The 19,117-nt window shown below is 36.0% G+C and overlaps 1 protein-coding gene across 19 annotated transcripts in view; it reads left to right on the top strand.

Annotated features, from left to right (window-relative positions):
* FMR1 (FMRP translational regulator 1) overlaps positions 1 to 16,639 on the top strand; it is a 37,142-nt gene extending 20,503 nt beyond the window's left edge. For 2 of the 19 annotated variants that reach the window (XM_032475951.1, XM_032475965.1), the window contains 8 exons: positions 3,227 to 3,336; positions 4,038 to 4,172; positions 4,672 to 4,734; positions 7,014 to 7,100; positions 9,613 to 9,808; positions 11,358 to 11,540; positions 12,041 to 12,123; positions 14,161 to 16,639. In XM_032475951.1, coding sequence (XP_032331842.1) covers positions 3,227 to 3,336; positions 4,038 to 4,172; positions 4,672 to 4,734; positions 7,014 to 7,100; positions 9,613 to 9,808; positions 11,358 to 11,540; positions 12,041 to 12,123; positions 14,161 to 14,322 — 1,019 coding nt within the window. In that variant the 3' untranslated portion in view covers positions 14,323 to 16,639. The other 17 variants (XM_032475960.1, XM_032475957.1, XM_032475958.1 and 14 more) reach the window with 17 other exon arrangements.
* The last annotated feature ends 2,478 nt before the right edge of the window (positions 16,640 to 19,117 follow it).

The following is a 19,117-nucleotide window of genomic DNA, read 5'->3' as shown; positions in this document are numbered from 1 at the left end:
TGAATATAGGTTACTTAAATTGAGCAAGTTCCAAAGCTAGAAGTAATTCTGAATGTCTCTAGGGAGGGCTTTCTGCAGCATCAACCATAATTCTTCATCTTGACTTGAGTACTGTTGTTTCATGACCGTCACCATCTTGAGTACCAAGAAATACCTAGGAACTCTGTACCAATACTCTTAAATGCTACTGTTGTCCTTAGTAGAATATATCAAAACAAAGTGCAGTTTTGTCAAGAATACTACACGTTTTAATTTGTAAATAAAATTGGAACATACTGCCTGTACATTTAAAATGAAATTTAAACTTGATATCATGACCAATTATATACAAAGTAATGTATGCCCTTTGGAAGGTTTAAAGAACGAGAAAATAAGGACTTTATGTGCATTTTCTTTTTTTTTTTGTAATTTAACATTTTTATTGATTTATAATCATTTTACAATGTTGTGTCAAATTCCAGTGTTCAGCACAATTTTTCAGTCATACATGGAGATATACACACTCATTGTCACATTTTTTTCTCTGTGAGCTACCATTTTCTTCACATTCAGTTCTACTTAGCCTGTGGTTTTTTTTGGCACCATAGAATTATAAACATCTTCCTATGCCATTAAAAAACACTTGGAATAAAATTTTTCTCCCAAAGAAAATTAGTTTGATTGAAGATAAAGTATAAATACTAGTGAAATAATGCAGAATTAGTCTCTCAACTATATGCTACAGATGACTGAGAACATGACTATGTAATGTTATGGAGGTAACTTGCACAGCAGTTGTATGTATGGAAAATATACGTATAGCACTATCCTGGTTTACCTCAGGGTAAGTGGGGTTGTGAATGATATTTTCCTCTTATTTATAGTTTGTCAAGCAATTGCATACATTTTATAGTTAGCAAAGTTACTTTAAATGTCATAAAATATAGCCATTGGACAGTTTTTTTTTTTTTCAAAAATTACCTAATAGACATTAAAATTCATTTTGGAGATGGCATGATGGTAGGGGAATGTTTTTGGGTGTAGGTGTTAGATCTAGATTTCAGTCCTACTTCACTTTTTGGTAGCTATTTGACCTTGGGCAACTGACTTAGCCTCTCTGAGTCTACCTTCCTCACTTTGAAAACAAATGAGATAATAGTGTCTACCACACAAGGTTATGATAATTAAATAGGAAGATAAAGATAGATAGGTATAGGTATACATAAATACATAGATACATATTATCTAAGGTCTGGACAGAGTAGAGGACTCTAAATGTTAGTTCTTTCCTTCCCCTTATTCAAAACAATTCCATTCAGTTCAGTAGAGCAGAATTAGAGTAAGCTGTCAGTTGGGGTTTGGAAAAACTATGTAATGTAGAATTGGATTATTTTCCATTAGAATTAGATTCCACCTATAGTCTTACCTGAAGAGAAGAGGATCCCAGAAGTGATATTTCACCAGAAAACCTGATTTTTGTTTTGTTTCTAACTAGTAAAGTATGACAGTTTTGGTTTAGAGATTGTCTTCTCCGATACTGGAAGTTTTGGGAGTTTTCAGAAAACGTTTTGTACAAAAAAAGATTTGATAAGGCAGGTCTTTAGTGAGATGTCTAAGCAGTATTGCATGAGTTTTCAAGTCCCACAATATGATTTATAATTTATTTTTCCACAAATTCTTTTTGTATGTATGTTGATTTATCTTTCTAAAAATCTACTTGTTCTTCACCCACTTTTACAGTGAATTGGTTTACTCAGCTATAGTTAACACACAGTATAAAGGATAGTTAAGATATTGATAGAAACATGTACCAAAATCTCATTTTTCCTTCTGCTAACTCACTTCAAAGACCTTTATTAAAATCAACATTAATTCATGAAAATATAAGTGTTATAGATTAAAAAAAACTGTGGGAAGACTCCATGTAACTTCTCTCCTCCCTCCACCCCTTTTCATTGAAGAGAAGACGAGCAGAAATAATTGACAGAAAGAACAAGATCAAGAGTCTTGATTTAGTGTTGTCACTTGTGTTCCCTGACCACTGACTGGTTAAAAGAGGTTATGGGGGTGAGTGAGGCTGCCACACATGGCAAGAATGCCAAGACTGTGCTGATTAGACAAACCCCAAGATCCTGTTTTCCCTGAGTTCTTATCTAAGATTGGCTCAAAGCAAAATTTCTATTCCAGTTTGTTTTCCCCCATCCCTGCCTTATATGAGATGATGGGGCAAGCACATGATGGATGTGGCCGGTGCAGGGGGCTTTCATTACCCTTGAAAGCCCTTGGAATCAGATGTAATTCACATGTACATTTCTAAAAGCAGTTTTTCCTTAATATTTGTAATGTCTTGCCTTATACTAATGCATGATAATGGCTGTGAAAGCAGTCATTTCCCAGTTAAGTAAATCATTGAATTGTATAAAATGAAGGAGAGACAAGTGCCCATTTGTTGCTGGTATTTGAAATCTTTGGAGTTCTAACAGATGTTTTTGAGTAAAATTTAATCTTGAATTAGTTTTAAGCTTTTTCACTGTGGTTTTAAGTTATCTTAAAGTGCAATTTCTTAATCTTTTACTCTGATCCCTTCACCTTCTAATATACTGAAATAATTTGTGAGTAATACATAAGAGTAATAGCCTATAACACATTTTGCCTGAAGACGGTACACTTTTCATATGTACGTATAGCTGCTCAAACCGCTTTTCAACTTAGAGTATCTTTAATAAATGTGCCATATAAAATTTTGAAAATACTTGCCATGGGCAGAGAAGCAGATTTAAATCAAGTACAGATAGAATTGAAATTGTCAAATAAATAAAAGAATGAATGTGTTTTCTATTATCTATCCTTTTCCTTAATTCCTTTTATCAAACTTTGCAGTGATACACACAACTATACCAGCACGTTTAAAGTGTGCCCTGTTATGCAAAATAAGAGCCTATCTTTGAACTGCCTAAAAATTCAAAATTACCCGTATATTAATCAACTCTAATACCTGACTAAAGGAGTTTGATCAATGATGACCTCATAACAACAGAAAGCCAATTTGATTGTCTTTTGGAAAGGAACCTCTGTTTTGGTTTTAAGGTAGACAGACAGACAGATAAAAAGATATAGATAATTGAAATTATATGAAATTTTGTATATATATGCATATATAGTATGATAGTTTATGCTGGGGGTGTGCTTACTGGTTTAAGGTATGTGTTTTTAAAACCAAACATGAGATATATATTTCTTGGCTTAGGCAAAGTAATTGGAAAAAATGGAAAACTGATTCAGGAGATTGTGGACAAGTCAGGAGTTGTGAGAGTGAGAATTGAGGCCGAAAATGAGAAAAATGTTCCACAAGAAGAGGTATGTTCTAGTGCATATGTTTCTGGTTTGTCTAATAAAAGTAAAAATCTTACAATTTTATTTGACATAGTAATTTAGAGGCCTGTTGTATGCACATAATGTGAATGTAAAAATTCTATCAGGCATGCCGGTTAATGTTACAATTGAAGATAATAGTCTCTGTCTATTCTGTAATACTGTGATTTCCAGTTAGTCACTTTACCCTCTTTAAGTCTTATTTCTTGATCTTTAACATGGGTAGTCATAAATGTAAAAACTCTAAAGCACTTGTCAGTTATTAGTTAATGGTGCTGGTAGGTAAAATTGGGACAGTGGTTAGGTTTTCTGGCTTTCATTCTTTGGCTTTTTTAGTTTGTGTACATGTATACATGTGCTTTGCATTTTTTTAAGCATTTGTGTGGGGTTGGGGGAGGTGAGGGCAAGCTCTTCTGTGCAATGGTACTATTTAAAATAAAATCCCCCCCAAATTGCCATAATTTTCACGTTTTATCTAGTTTCTCTTTTGTGAAAGGTTCTTTTACTGAAGTTAAATCTTCGTGGATTTTTACTGCATAATTTTTGCATTCTGTAATTTTTGTTTACCAAAACTGTTTATAATAATTTACAGTCTTATGATGTGATAATTGATATAATAATGCAGCTAAATAAATTCCTAAAAATTGATCCTTTTTTCTCTTTTGTGTTTTGTGTTTTTCACCAAGGAAATTATGCCACCAAATTCCCTACCTTCCAGTAACTCAAGGGTTGGACCTACTCCCTCAGAAGAAAAAAAACATATAGATACAAAGGAAAACAGCACTCATTTTTCTCAACCTAACAGCACAAAAGTCCAGAGGGTAAGGAATAATTGTCACTTTGAATTACACTACAAGTACTTTTTTCGACCCAAATGTCACAATTGGTGTTTCAGATATTTTCTCTGCTTAGGCTTATAGGCTACTCAAGCTGTATTTGTTTCAAATCTGATTGCCAGCTTATGAAATATTACAAACCAAAGTGCTACCTACATTTCAGTTTATTCACAGTGACAAATCTTATGCTGTAAACATAAAATAAGGGATTGCATTTAATAGTCACATTTTTCTTTTGAGGGTGGACTTTTTTTTTATGCTATATCTCTTGAAATTTTGCAGGTTATAGTAGCTCAAAAATGTACCTTCTGTTAGATGCATAAGTTTCTACGTAAAGCCATATTTTAAAAACTGATTTTCAGTATTTGAACTAACCTGTTTAGAAACGGATTTAGAAGTCCTGCAGTGAAAGTCCTGCGTTCAGGCTTCTGTGTATCATTTGTTGTAGTTAATGACATCACTTGCATTCCTTATACTACTTTAGGTGTTAGTGGTTTCATCAGTTGTAGCAGGGGAATCCCAGAAACCTGAACTCAAGGCTTGGCAGGTAGGAAAACATTCCTTGAAAAATACATTTTAATTTTATATTTTAATGTTTATTCCCCTTGTTAAGAAAGACTACAAATGATCATCAGGATTAACGGATGGTGGAGGAGTGTTGGTGGGTTTGTGGATCCTTTGCCATGGGGAGAAAGCTCAAATTCCTTCCTGTTGCTTATAAGGCAGTCACCTGTCCAGTAGCATCTCTTCCCACTCCTCTCCGAGCTTGCACTCTAGAGAGGCTTCAGCCATACCTGAACTACTTAGCATTCTCCCAGCAGTACTGTCCTCTCTCTTCTAGATGTATGCATGTTTTCTCTTCTTGGAGCACTTTTTTCCTCTAACTTGCCACCTTGCTTTGACCTTACTCCTTGTGCAGCTTTCCTTGTGTACTTGCCAGAGGTCCCCTCCCCCTGACTGACTCAAGAGCCTTTCCCTCTTTCATGCTCCCGTGTGCTCACCCCTGTCATAGCACTTACTACGTAGATATTTACTGGGTATCTCAGCCACATTGTGAGTCACTTAAGGGCAGGTGCCTTACCTGGCCCATGAGAACTATTTATAGGGAAAACAAAAGATTAAAAGCAAAAATGCCATTTTATAAAGAGAAATATAACTGCAAGTGGATTTCCTCTCTGCTGGGCAGCTCAGTTCTCATCCCAGAACAGGGAATCACTTTTTTCTGGTGTCCCTATTAAAGACCCCATTCTACTCTTGCCTTTCTTTGTCTTAAACTATTCTGGTCCACTAGTGATGTGCTTAAATTAGACTGACACTTGGGTTTACCAACAGTTTAGATATGTTGAAAGAGAAAATTTTTTGAAATTATTTGCTCTAAAGTTGATCAAATTAAATCTGTGACATAGGGTTTTAAAGTTTATTTTGGTCGTATGTGATCCAGAGGGAAAGCATGGCATTTCATCATAGGACGTTTTGAAAAATAATATGATTAATTGCTTAGTAACAAAGTCAGTTGGGGAAAAAGCTCAGCAGTTAAAAATGTTTTTGAGGAAAAGAGATCTGATTCATAGGCCTGATTATTTCCACAGTTCATAATTATTCAGTGCAAAAAAAATTCCATATGAAGCCCGTGGCACCTGATTCTTTAGGTGGTCATTGCTACTAGGAAGCAGTGCCTTGCCTACCAGGTGAATGTCAGTCTGCAAGCAGTATTTCCTAATTGTTCAGCTTTGTGCCCCATCAACAGCCATGTTCATGTGGAAGGAAAAAGAAAAAACCCATTCCAACCCCACATACGTTTAAGATGCTGTGTACTGAGTGCAAGCAAACAAAAGCAGCCTAGCAGTAGCCACACCTATCAGACAAATGCTCTTTTAAAAGAGTGATAACTTGCTAAAGAGACAGTTTCTTGGCTTCTCACACCTAGAAACTTCACCTGGAAAATTCTAACATATCTACGTCAAAGCTTCTGTGTGCTTTTCTTTAGTCACTTGTGAATATCAGTAACCATGTGAATTTCATCAGTAGCAGAATATTGAATTATTCTCAACTTTGGATGTCATAGTTGCCACCTATTAGTTTGCGTAACTGACGTAGGCTTCCCTATAACTTAAGACAAGAAGTAGTTTTTTTCTCATTTGTACTGATGGGCTAGAAGTATATGTTTTTAGTATACTCCTTTTTCAAAATGTATCCTTATATTAAAGCAGTACCATTGAGAGATCAAACTTTCCTTATGACTCAGCCCTTTAATAGTATTCAGACTACATTATTGAAATGTTAAAATGCTAAATTTTATGCTCATGGATGTGTCTAGCTTTTTTTCTCACAGAATAATTACTAAGTGCATTTTAATTTATCCTATTTTTTTTGTTTTGTTTGTATTCTTGACTTGGTTAGCAAAGTTGATTTAGTTTTTATTTTTCTACCCTAGTATTGAATTTTGAACTATTTTTTAAATAATTTTATCTAGATGAAACCTGTAGTAAATGAAAGTATTTAAAAGTATTCATTTTGTTTATGCATCTCTTGTTAAAGCTTGCATAATTTTGAGTTACATAATTTGAGTTTGCCAACATTTAATAGTAGTGTTTAAATCATAATAACATGACACATTTAAGGGGTTGCTATATTGATCTGTGTTTATACACAGTAGATGTGTAAAATATACCAACTACTTTTGTTTTATGTATTGGTTTGTATTTTCAACAAACATTTGTGTACCTACTATTTATCAGACCCTGTGATAGGGATTTAGTCATCGTTTGCATTTTTTCAGAGTAACTCATCATTAATTTTATAGGATTATTGCCATTTCTCTTTCAGGGTATGGTACCATTTGTTTTTGTGGGAACAAAGGACAGCATCGCTAATGCCACTGTTCTTTTGGATTACCATCTGAACTATTTAAAGGTAAGAACAGGAAGAGCTTTAACTTTTAATCCTTTTGCACTAAAATCTAAAAACTCCATAGTAAATCTTAAAGCAGTTAAGACATTCTAATCTGTACATTATGATGAATGACCTGTAAAAGATAATAGAAAAAAATACTCACTTTGTTTAGCTTATTATATTCCTTCTGAAAACAGAAGTCAATTTTCCATCATTATAAATTTAAGGACCAATATCCCACTTCTCAATAAATTTCCCTATTCCCCATTATTCTCCTGCTAAATAAACCCTTATACTCACTGTAGGCAATCCTTTACAGCACCTTTACATCCAGTTGATCCTTTCTAGCCCATGTGAGTTTTTCCCAGGCCAAATCTTGTGTCTGTAACACTTGCCTTTGTTGTCCCTTTTATGTCATTTATCAGGGAAATCCCAGAGTTTCATGAAGTCCTCTGTTTAAATGTTTACCCTTCGAATTTTTCTCTATACTCTTATACAAAATATAAACAATTTGTGTCTTCTTGTGAATGATCATTTTAGTTAGTATTTGTATCACTATACCTCCTCTAAGATTGCAAACTGGGAAGCAGGAACCAGGAGGCTGCGAGGTATAGCAGGAAGAGCACTAGATTGGCGATGCAGCAGTTTGCTTGTAGTCTCTCTTCTGCCGTGAGCCAGTTCAATGACTTTAGGCAAATCACTTCCCTAGACTAGGTGCTTTTTAAAATTTCTTTTGGCCAAAATGTTCTGTGATTCAATAAAATAGAATTTTATCCATGTCACTTTTATAATTTCTTCTTTATAACTACATATATCAAAAATACATTGCAACTGGTACTAAATAGCATTTTATAAATAATCCAACTTTCTGTTTTCCTATGCTATTTTAATAAGAATTTTTGATGATTTCTTGAAAGAAAGAAATTTAAACAATTTCTAGTTATATGCAGAGAAGGAAGGAAAATACAATAGCCAGGCACTTCTTATTCTTATGATGATTAGTTAACAATTAAAAGTGTGGAGGTTTCATCCAGCAAGGTCTGCATGGATAGGATACCCCATTGATTTGCTTATTTGTTTTTATTTTAAAGTGTGTTTTACGTGTAATCTGTTGTATGTGTTTTCCTTCATATTCTTAGCTTAAATAATTTTGAAGACCTGAAGAGTTAGGGTTGCATTTTATCAATCCCTTGTTCTTTTGACTAATATTAGATCTTTTGATTTATTCTTTACAATTGAATATCTTTTTTGGTTATCAGCAGCTGTCCTGTTGCCATTCTTTCCATCACCAGATCTTCCCTTGATTGGGCCTGGCATCTCTCACCAAAAGGTGACTGCTTTGCCCCAGTGGGATAACCTGGACTACCATTCTGTTTTGCAAGATATAACCCCCATTCCATGAGCTATAATTGTACTTTTGGAGTAAGCCACTCACTCAGCTGCAGTCTCTCCTTTGCTCAAATCCTTTGTAAAACAAATTCCGGTTCAGAGCACAGATGAAACTCCTAGATCCTTACTTATCTGCCCTTTTCCAGAAGCTGCCATAACCTAGGCTTTAGGAACTTAGCTTTTCAGGGACTTCCCCAGTGACTGTTCATGTAGACAGTCCCTGAGATGGCCTCTGCTTGACTGAGACACTCAGTGCTACTCTAGTTGTGGCTGCAGTTCCCTGTAGCTAGTAAATAGATGTTTTGGGGTAAATTGGAAGGACAAGGGTTAGAATTGAGAGTTCATCTGAATTTGACAGAACACAGCATATTGGAAGCATTGTGTGTAAGGGTCTGTCAGTGTACCCCAGGTGTATATTTTAATCAACTGAATTTATACTGTTTATCATACTTGTTGTAGTAGAGTTGTTGTTTTTAAGAGGTTTTCAAGGCATGATATAAGACCTCCAACTTTTTTGGTCAACTATTAAATAGTCCTCTCCCACAATAGAAGGAATATAAGCATCTTTAGTTCATTGAAAATAATTGTTTCTTAATTATATAGTCATATCCAAAGACCTACCATAGTATATGTTCTTTGAAAACAGAAGATGTCCCAAACTCAATGTTGTTAATTCAGATATTAACTGGAAAATCTATTTCAATTAAGATTATTTACAATGTGTGGTTTTTAAGGTTAGCTGGTTAAACCTTAAATGTCATTTATTTGTATTTGTACGTTTTAGAGTTGTTTTTTTCAATATCCTATTATCAAGAAGTCCCAAAACTAGTATATTTGTGCCTTAGCAGATTCTATTGGATAATAGTGCCAAATTAGATAACTTTAAATTCTAGCAGTATAATTTTAATGCTGAGTATTTTTGTTATATCTCTAATTCTGGACATCAGTAATCTGTTATCTATAGTAATTTTCTTTTTAAGGAGACCATTCAATTTCCTGATAATTCTGTGTAACAGTGTTTACTGTAAATTTAGAACTGAAATTGAAATATTTCCAGTATACTTTTTATCTGATGAAAAGGAGAAAGGTATTATTAAGCAAAATGTCAAATTATTTTTACTGTTATCTTGTATATTTTAAATAGGAAGTAGACCAGTTGCGTTTGGAGAGATTACAAATTGATGAGCAGTTGCGACAGATTGGAGCTAGTTCTAGACCACCACCAAATCGTACAGATAAGGAAAAAGGCTTTGTGACTGATGATGGTCAAGGAATGGGTCGAGGTAGTAGACCTTACAGAAATAGGGGGCACGGCAGACGCGGTCCTGGATATACTTCAGGTACAAACTAAGCATTTTACTCAGTAACTTTATCTGTTCCTAGACTTAATAGCTGCTAATCTCTAATATTCATTAGAACCCCATTATAACAATTTCTCACTACCTGGTTTCCAATTCACAGTGGGACAAATTGTGTTGCAAGAGACATATAGAGTAAAAACCTGATTATAACACATAGAGTTCACAGGGCAGGTGTGAGTTCTGTCCACATTATGACTGGGGATAAATCTGCTTAAGCCCTTGTATGTTGATGACTTTCCTAAGGCCTTTCCTGATTTTATTACTGTATAGCCAAAACTTTTTTCATTTGTGTACTGTGGCTCATTTTTTGTCAGGCATGTGCTGGTCATACTTGCTGGATGGACTGTGTAAATCAGGGGTCTGCATCCTGTGGCTCATAAGGTGATTTTGAGTGGCATGGCCAAAATCAGCCCTAGGCACAGTCAAGAAGTAGGCGAAGTTTCTCTTTGCCTTCCCAGCTCTTCTATCAGTGCTTCTTTCTTCTCTCCCAGTACCTTTCACTGAACGCTGTCCCACCTGCCAGTGCCTACTGTCTTTCTTGCTCAACTGTGTATCTACTATGTAACTTGCTAATGATGGTGTAAGGTATAATCCATCTCACAAATATTTGCATTTCAAAAAGGAACTCTTTAAGATGGAAAAGTCTTCAAGATCCACAGGAATGAAGCTATAATGGTGAAGCTATAATTGGTCATTAGCTCCAACAGAGGAAGAGAGAGAGGTAGTAGAGTTGATATTCTGGAGTGGGGGAGAGACACCTACTCCTAAGGCCAACCTTGAACCTAACCCCTAACCCCTCTCCCAACAGTCTGATCTTTATGCTGTTGAAGTCCCACCTCACCATGGAGCTCTTTTCTCCCACTCCCCTCCCCTGTGTCAGTAACCTACCCCCTCAAGCATAACAAGTTTGTTACGATAATTCCTTTATAAAGATCAATTATTCCAGTGGGAGTGGGAGGGAAGGTTGTGGACCAAGCATCAGGCAGCATATCCCCACTCAGCAAGGTCCAGTCCCTGATCCCACAGGAGACCCTTCCCTGAGATAGTTGCCATGGCGGCCTTCTCTGCCAGCCTCTCAGAGGTGACCAGAGCATGTGCATTCCCCTCTGTCCCTGGGCCAAACCTCGTTAAAAGGAAATCTCTTTACAGAGGTTTTGTTTATCAAGGTATTGCGTTTAACTGATGTAGACAACTTTTCCTCCAGAGAGCGCAGATGTTTAAAGGAGCACAGCTGTTTAATGGTGTGGCATACTCAGGTTTGAACTTAGACGGCTAATAAAATACCTTTAATTTTTTTTAATGAGAACCAAAAATGTTTAAGACAAAAATTACCTCAAATATTGTGAAACCCTTCATTCTGAATTTAAGATAATTTGTTTTACAAAATGGAAGGTGATAATAGTCTTTGGTGGGCTTAGAAATTGGGAAGAGTAATGGATTACCCCTGAAACGTCTCTGGAAGCTTCTGTTAACCTAACTTTTTTTTTTTTAAGTCGGACAACGGTATATAACTTTTAACTCTCGATAGGAACTAATTCTGAAGCATCAAATGCTTCTGAAACAGAATCTGACCACAGAGACGAACTCAGTGATTGGTCATTAGCTCCAACAGAGGAAGAGAGGGAGAACTTCCTGCGCAGAGGAGACGGCCGACGGCGTGGAGGTGGAGGAAGAGGACAGGGAGGAAGAGGACGCGGAGGCGGCTTCAAAGGTACAGAGGTTTTCATTTGTTAAGAAATAAAGATGACTTTGTAACAACTATCTGAAGTTCGATGAAAAATGTTGGTGATTCAGTGACATATTACCAAGGCCCTATTTACCCTGCTTTGTACTGGTCACCATAGGAAAAGCTCAGCCTTTCATTCGTGTAGTTAGCAACATTAGACAGCCTTCCGTCTGGTTCATGTAGAATATATGAATAAACACTGATAACTAGTTAGTTTATTCAGATATTCTACACATAACAACTGATCATTAGTTCAAGTTGACCTGTAACACAGTTGATGCAGAATTGTGATGCCTTAGAAACATTTTCTGTTTCTTGGTAGCATGGTAGATTATTAGCCAGTATGCAATTGGAATCACTGGGTTATTGATTATATTTTAGATTCTGTGGTTGGTATAAATAAATTTGAGGATGTGGGAATAAGGAATTTCCAATAAGCAGGTTAGAATCAGTGACTATTGAACCTTTTTAAAATGTCCATATAGGAAACGACGATCACTCCCGAACAGATAATCGTCCACGTAACCCAAGAGAGGCTAAAGGAAGAGCAGCAGACGGATCCCTTCAGGTAAACCTGTGTGTCTCTTTTCATCTAAATTGTGTGAGTTATAGTAGTTTGAGATTTATGAGTTTCTTTTACCTTTTTAAAACGTGTTCAGAGGTTGTGAATTTGGTATATGTGAAATATTTTCTTTTCAACATTCTAATTGTCGGCAATCTTAGTCCTTTGTGACAAGTATACAAAAAAGATTCCTATAGAAAATATATTAAGTACTTGTAAAGACTTTGATAGCCACAGAGTGACTTCAAAACCACATTGGTAGTCCCCTCACCCCCACCCCAGTTGTCCAAGAAAAGAAACATCCAGGAATGTACCAAGAGAGACTTGAGTAAAGTCCTGTGGGTCCCTCCTCCCCTGAGTTGCAGGAATAGGGTGTCCTCTTGGTGTGGAAAGTAAGGAAAAGAAGGTGTCTAGCTCATGAATAATCATCCTGATAGACAGAGCTGCTGATACTCAGCTGGCCCAGCTGCATCAGTCAGCTCCTTACTAACAGCCAGCCGCTGTTCTGAGAACCCCATCTCAAATGGTCATCACCTGTGCTGAACCCACTGTAAAGTAATTTTCAAATGACCTCTGAGCATGTCCAGACACCTCTGCAGAGCGCTTTGTGTATGTTTTATCTCATTTGATCTTTCAGCAACCCGCTGAGGTAAGAAGTTTTATTATTCTGTTTTGTAGGTGAGTGTACTGAAGTTTAGAAAGATTGAGTCTTTTACCCACAGTCACATAATTAGCATATGGTGGAGTGATATTCGATCCCTGGTATCTGATTCCCAGAACCCATATTCTCTTCTGCTGCTGCTTTAACTCTGAATTCTTAATCCAAGTAGTTAGGGTTCCTTCATGACTATGGATTGATTTGGGACCAATACACAAGGTTAACGAGAAATACTTAAGAGCAGGAACTTCATAATGGAATGTTCCTTAGAATTCATAGTGGTTGTAAGTTGGTGTTAACTATTGGTGGGTTCTTAGGACCAGCATAGAAAAGACCTTAGACCTAGATAAATAGATGGATGAAATGATGTACATACATATGCTTTACAGAGATGTAAGGCATTTATGTACCAGTTTTGTAATTCCCCTCTTAAAAACCAAACATTTAAAACACACACTCAGGACCAACACTTAAATACATTTTGAAATTACAATGAACCATGTTGGGATTATATATAGCATTTATACTTGAAATAGATCAATATTTTTAGTTGTTTTAGGCTTATTGGTCAATATTATCTTCCTTTTGCGTAGCATCTAGAATTCCATTAGCAGTGTTTTAAGTGTTCAGTGTTGGCACTTAAATCATCATAAATCTCAGAATACTATTTTTAAACTGTCTTCATCTTTACACTCTTCCTGGGATTCCAGTCCTTCCCCACTTTAGTGTCTTCACATTTCCCTATACTGTTCTTCCTCTTCAGTGTTCAAGTTGTCTGATCATGTGACTCACCTTACTGAAATACAAGCTATTGGAAACCAACACTCATATTTTTTACTGTAAGACAGTGGGTGCCCTCAGTATAGAGAACATAATCATACCCATGATGGATATAAAGGTGTCAACTAAAGGCTAGTTAATAAGTCAGTGAGTTGAGTTTCTACCCTGGTAACATCAGAATAGTAAGATACTAATTTGTGTCTCTCCTCCTGGGTTTCACAGTCTTTGAAGAATAACCCATTTTTTTTGAGCTCTAGTATTATAGACATGTGTATCTTGTAATCAGTAATAGTAATTCATTTTAACTGTTTGTTTCTCACTGTTTTGTTCTGCATAGAAGAAGACACGGTAGGATTGTGAGTTTTTATCTAACTTTGGACGCAGTGAGATGACCAATGTGTTCCAGTTAAAGAAGAAGAGTGTTTTAAAACCATAAGCCAAATAAAGATCCTACCTGACCTTAATTTCTTGCACTTCTTCTATTCTCACCCCATTTCCCCTTTTAACATGTGGAATTTACACTTCGGGCTTAAATTTCTTGTCAGGCCAATTACAGATTATAATAGGATACAGTCTGTGTATATAACAACTATAACTTGTTTTAGATCAGAGTTGACTGCAATAATGAAAGGAGTGTCCACACTAAAACATTACAGAATACCTCCAGTGAAGGTAATCGGCTGCGCACGGGTAAAGATCGTAACCAGAAGAAGGAAAAGCCAGACAGCGTGGATGGTCAGCAACCACTTGTGAATGGAGTACCCTAAACTGCGTAATTCTGGAGTTATATTTCCTATACCATTTCCGTAATTCTTATTCCATATTAGAAAACTTTGTTAGGCCAAAGACAAATAGTAGGCAAGGTGGCACAGGGCATGAAATGAACACAAATTCTGTTAAGAATTATATTTTTTTGGTATTGGCCATAAGCAACAATTTTCAAATTTGCACAAAAAGAGGTCTTAAAATTTTGAAACATTACTTTTAAGCAATTATGTATATTTAGCACTTCAGGAAAGGATTTTAGTTTGGTTTATTTTTTAAATACCTAGCAGTGGTATTTTTTGTTAATTTGGACTATTTTCCTGCATTAGGTGATAACTCACTGGTACATTTCAGTTTTTCTGAATAAATAGCATTTATGGTAATCATATTAGACTTCTGTTTTCAATCTCATATAGAAGTCCACGAAATATTATGTCATTTCATGTCCTGTGTCAGTTTATGTTTTGGTCCACTTTTCCAGTATTTTAGTGGACCCTGAGATGTGTGTGATGTGACGTTTGTCATTTTCATTAGCAAAAAAAAAGTTGTATGATCTGTGCCTTTTTTATATCTTGGCAGGTAGGAATATTATATTTGGATGCAGAGTTCAGGGAAGATAAGTTGGGAACACTAAATGTTAAAAAAAAAATGTAGCAAACCCTGTCAAACATTAGTACTTTATAGAAGAATGCATGCTTTCCATATTTTTTTTCCTTCCATAAACATCAGGTTAGGCAGTATAAAGAATAGGACTTGTTTTTGTTTTTGTTTTGTTGCACTGAAGTTTGACAAATAGTGTTATTGAGAGGGATGTGTAATTTTTTTGTATAGACAGGAGAAGAAATAACTGTCTTTTCATTTGAGAGAGGCTAAAATGTTTTCAGCTAAGAACAAATCTTCCTGGTCGGAAGTTAGTAGGATGTGCCTGCTCTTTGGCCTGATGACCAGTTTTAACTTAGAGCTGTTTTTATTTTGTCCTCCCCGAGTTTTGTGAAGTTTTTCATGTTTTAATTTCAAGCTTATTTGGAGGAGATGGGAAGGTCATTTCCACATGTGCATAATAATCCTGTGAAGTACAGGTACTTTGTCTAAGAAACATTGGAAGCAGGTTAAATGTTTTGTGAACTTTGAAATACTAGGTCTAATGTATAAGCAGAATTGGAAAGCAGACTAGGATTGGTTAACAAATAATACCTTTTTTTCTTTAGTTTTTTTTCTCTTTTGTTCTTTGATGTGTTGGGTTTTGGTTTTGAGTCTTTTTTTTTTTAATGAATGAAATTTCCTGAGGAAAAATATGTGAAGGACCTTCACTCTAAGATGTTATATTTTTCTTAAAAAAAAAAAATGACTCCAAGTAGGGGTACCACTGAATCTGTACAGAGCCGTACAAACCGAAGTTCTGCCTCTGATGTACTTTGTGAGTTTGTTTCTTTGAATTTTCATTTTACGGTTACTTTTCCTTGCATACAAATAAGCATATAAAAATGGCAACAAACTGCACATGATTTCAAGAATATTAACAAGTCTTTTAAAAATATTGCCAAACATTAATGTTGATTTCTAGTTATTTATTCTGGGAATGTATAGTATTTGAAAACAGAAATTGGTACCTTGCACACATCATCTGTAAGCTGTTTGGTTTAAAATACTGTAGATAATTAACCAAGGTAGAATGACCTTGTAATGTAACTGCTCTTGGGCAATATTCTCTGTACATATTAGCGACAACAGATTGGATTTTATGTTGACATTTGTTTGGTTATAGTGCAATATATTTTGTATGCAAGCAGTTTCAATAAAGTTTGATCTTCCTCTGCTAAATTGACGTTGATGCAATCCTTACAAATGATTGCTTTTAAAATTTTAAGGTAGGAAAAGAAATCTATAGAAAGTGTTCTGTTACAAAATGTAACTGTTACCATTGGAAATTTCACATGTCATAGGAAGTTAGCCGTTATCTACCAAGTTTCAAGAACTTGATCTTGTTTAATAAGGTGAAAAAAAATCAACAAAATGGTACAAAAGCACATTGTGCCATTACAATATGCACTAAGTCTCTTTTTTTACAAAGGCTGAATTCAGCAAGGCGCTAACTTGCTTAAATGTGAATTACTAACCTCTAAAACTGTAATTTGAGTCACATGTTTTCAAATGGAGTTGGAGTTGATTCATATTACAATATTTGTGTGCTAAACGTGTATGTTTTTCAGTTCAAAGTCATGATGTTTTTAAAATCTTATTAAAGTTTCAAAAATCTGAAGATTGTTTATCTAGATGTAAATTTTTATTAAAAAGTTGCACTTATGAAAAAGCAAAAAATTAGTCTGACAGATGTTTGCTCCTGGTCTTAAATTTCTAAATATAACAAAAATTGAAGCCATGGGGGAGGGGGGAGGTATTTATCATGCAAAACATATAGTATTCCTTGCACATAATCTTTTATGTACCCTTAAAAGGCAAAAATGTAAATATTTGCAAATAATTCTACATTTTCTCAGAGGATTTGAACACATTAATTACATAGGTTGCTGCTAAACCATATTAAACACATCCTTCTGTCTGTGCACACACAAACATGCCCTGCCAGTTAGAAAATATTGAATTTGTCTATGTATTTAAAAAATGTTTTGATGTCAGTATCTCGGTAATAAAAGAAATGATAGGTTTGTAGGCAGAATGAGTCTGAATTGGCTGTTGTGGTCCCTTCAGGGAACTGGCACAGCCTAGAAAAGAAGATAGAAATGGAGAGGTGATAGTGTCAAAGTTCTACCCAGTGTTAGAATCCCGAATGATCCAGTGATGTGGGACAGTCTCTGCATAAATGGTTGGTTTTTTGTTTTTGTTTTTTTTTTCCTTCAGAAAAGTCCATCTTTGTTTTCTGCTTTTCTAGTTTCTCATGCTGGTACTTTCCTGGATTTCTGTTACCCGTTCTGCCTAGTTTTGGACTCTGGCACAGTCCATTAGAGGTGGGAAATAGAAACCATCTTCAGGTAACTGTAGGGCTTTCCTGGTTTCACGTTTCAGTGCTTGCTACACATGAACAACCTGTTGGCAGCAGAGGGCTTGAGACTCAACTTGGCTCACTCAGCAGCATTTCTCTCTTCTGATCATGATCTTAGGGCTCCTGGCGGTTAGGAATATCGTGCCTTTTAGAGTCAATATACTGATTTGATCACTATTGAGCCAGTTTGGTTCACGGCCATAAATAGCATCTTTCCCTCATAACCCTCTAATGCCTCTGATGACCAGTTATTCTGAAATAGCTATTACCAGATGCTAGTCTAGATTGCTCAGAAGGTTTAACGGGTACCAGTATTTCAATCTTGAGCATCATTTCTTCTATGTGTGTATTTAGGACTTTAAAATTTTTATTTGGGGCTATCTAGAAATTTTCTTTCCATTTTTCTCAGAACTTTCCATGAAGAAATAGGAAAATCTATTTTTATGCTAATGAGTTTTATGTTAATGAGAGAGGCATTAAAGGTCTTAGCAAGTTCCACTCACTAAATGATTAAAGGCCAAGCTTCAAATCTTTGCAAGTGGCACTTGCTAAATGATTAAAAGGCCAAGCTTCAAAACTAAGTGCCTAAAGGTCTTCCCACCAATTTCTGTATATCGTACACTTGATTACAGGGGTAGGTTGGAAATTGGAAGGAAGATTAAGTGTCAACAGATAATGGTTTGAATTGTGAGAATTGGGGAATATTATCATTATTCAGTATCATACAGAAGTTAGATGGTTTATGCTCAGAGAAGAAAAAAAAAGAACTGTGTTATTTTTGGTAAATACTAAGGCGTCTTTGTCAGATTTCCCTGGCGATCAAAACCAGTAAGGTATTGCATCAAAGGATAGAGTGATAGTGCCCAAAGAATATCTGTCATTAAGAGTTTCAAGTGCTGGAGGGAAGGGCATAGGTCGGTGGTAGAGTGCATGCACAAGGTCCTGGGTTCAGTCCGCAGTACCTCAGTTGGTCACTGAATCAGTAAATCAATAAGTAAATAAACCTAATTCCCCCCGAAAAAGAGTTGCAAGTGCAGCATAGATACTGCATATTAAAAAGGAATCTGAGGAGTTACGTTTTGAAAAGGGAGGGATCAGGAAGTAAACTTCACACTTGACCAGGGCAGAGAATAGCTCTGAGGTAACCGGAAAAGTTACTTCAGGTCTCCAGGTTTTAGTTTCTTGGGTTAAATAAATGGTTGCTACGGTATCCTGACTCCAAAGTTGTGTAAGGTATTCATCTTTTATATGGAGAAAGCTACGGAGAGTCACTGTTGACGAGCTACCCACCTGATTTCATTTGGTTCTCATTAAATATTTATTGAACATTCACTGTATAGCAGACACTTCAAGATTCTTGGCGATACAAAGATAGTATTTCACACCTCCAAGAAGCTGATGTCGAGTGGGAAAGTTGAGTGAGTCAGTGGGCAATCCCAGCATGTGGTATGTGAATGCTGAGACGCACAGGATGCGGAGGAGCACACGGGCAGCAGCCCGAATCGGGGTGGGGTACCATCAGCCAAGGGCTTCTCAGGTGAAGTGAAATCTCACCTAAGATGACAAGTTGGAGGAGTTAGGCAGGAAAAAAAGAGGCCGGGGCTGATGATGAAGGCATGAAAAAGCCAATTCGGGGCACTTCCTGAAGCTTCGGTGTGGTGAGGACATAGAATTTGAGATGGAGAGTGAGAGAAGTGAAATGGGAAATACTGTCAGGGAAAGCCTACGGTGTCCTGTTAGAGGTTGGACTTGAGGGAGACTGATGGGCTTTAAACAATCAGATTTACCCTTAAAGA

The sequence above is a fragment of the Camelus ferus genome, chromosome X (assembly GCF_009834535.1).
Source record: "Camelus ferus isolate YT-003-E chromosome X, BCGSAC_Cfer_1.0, whole genome shotgun sequence".
NCBI classification, from domain to species: domain Eukaryota; kingdom Metazoa; phylum Chordata; class Mammalia; order Artiodactyla; family Camelidae; genus Camelus; species Camelus ferus.
Note: the sequence above shows the minus strand (reverse complement) of the source record. Positions and strands in the feature narration are given on the sequence as shown.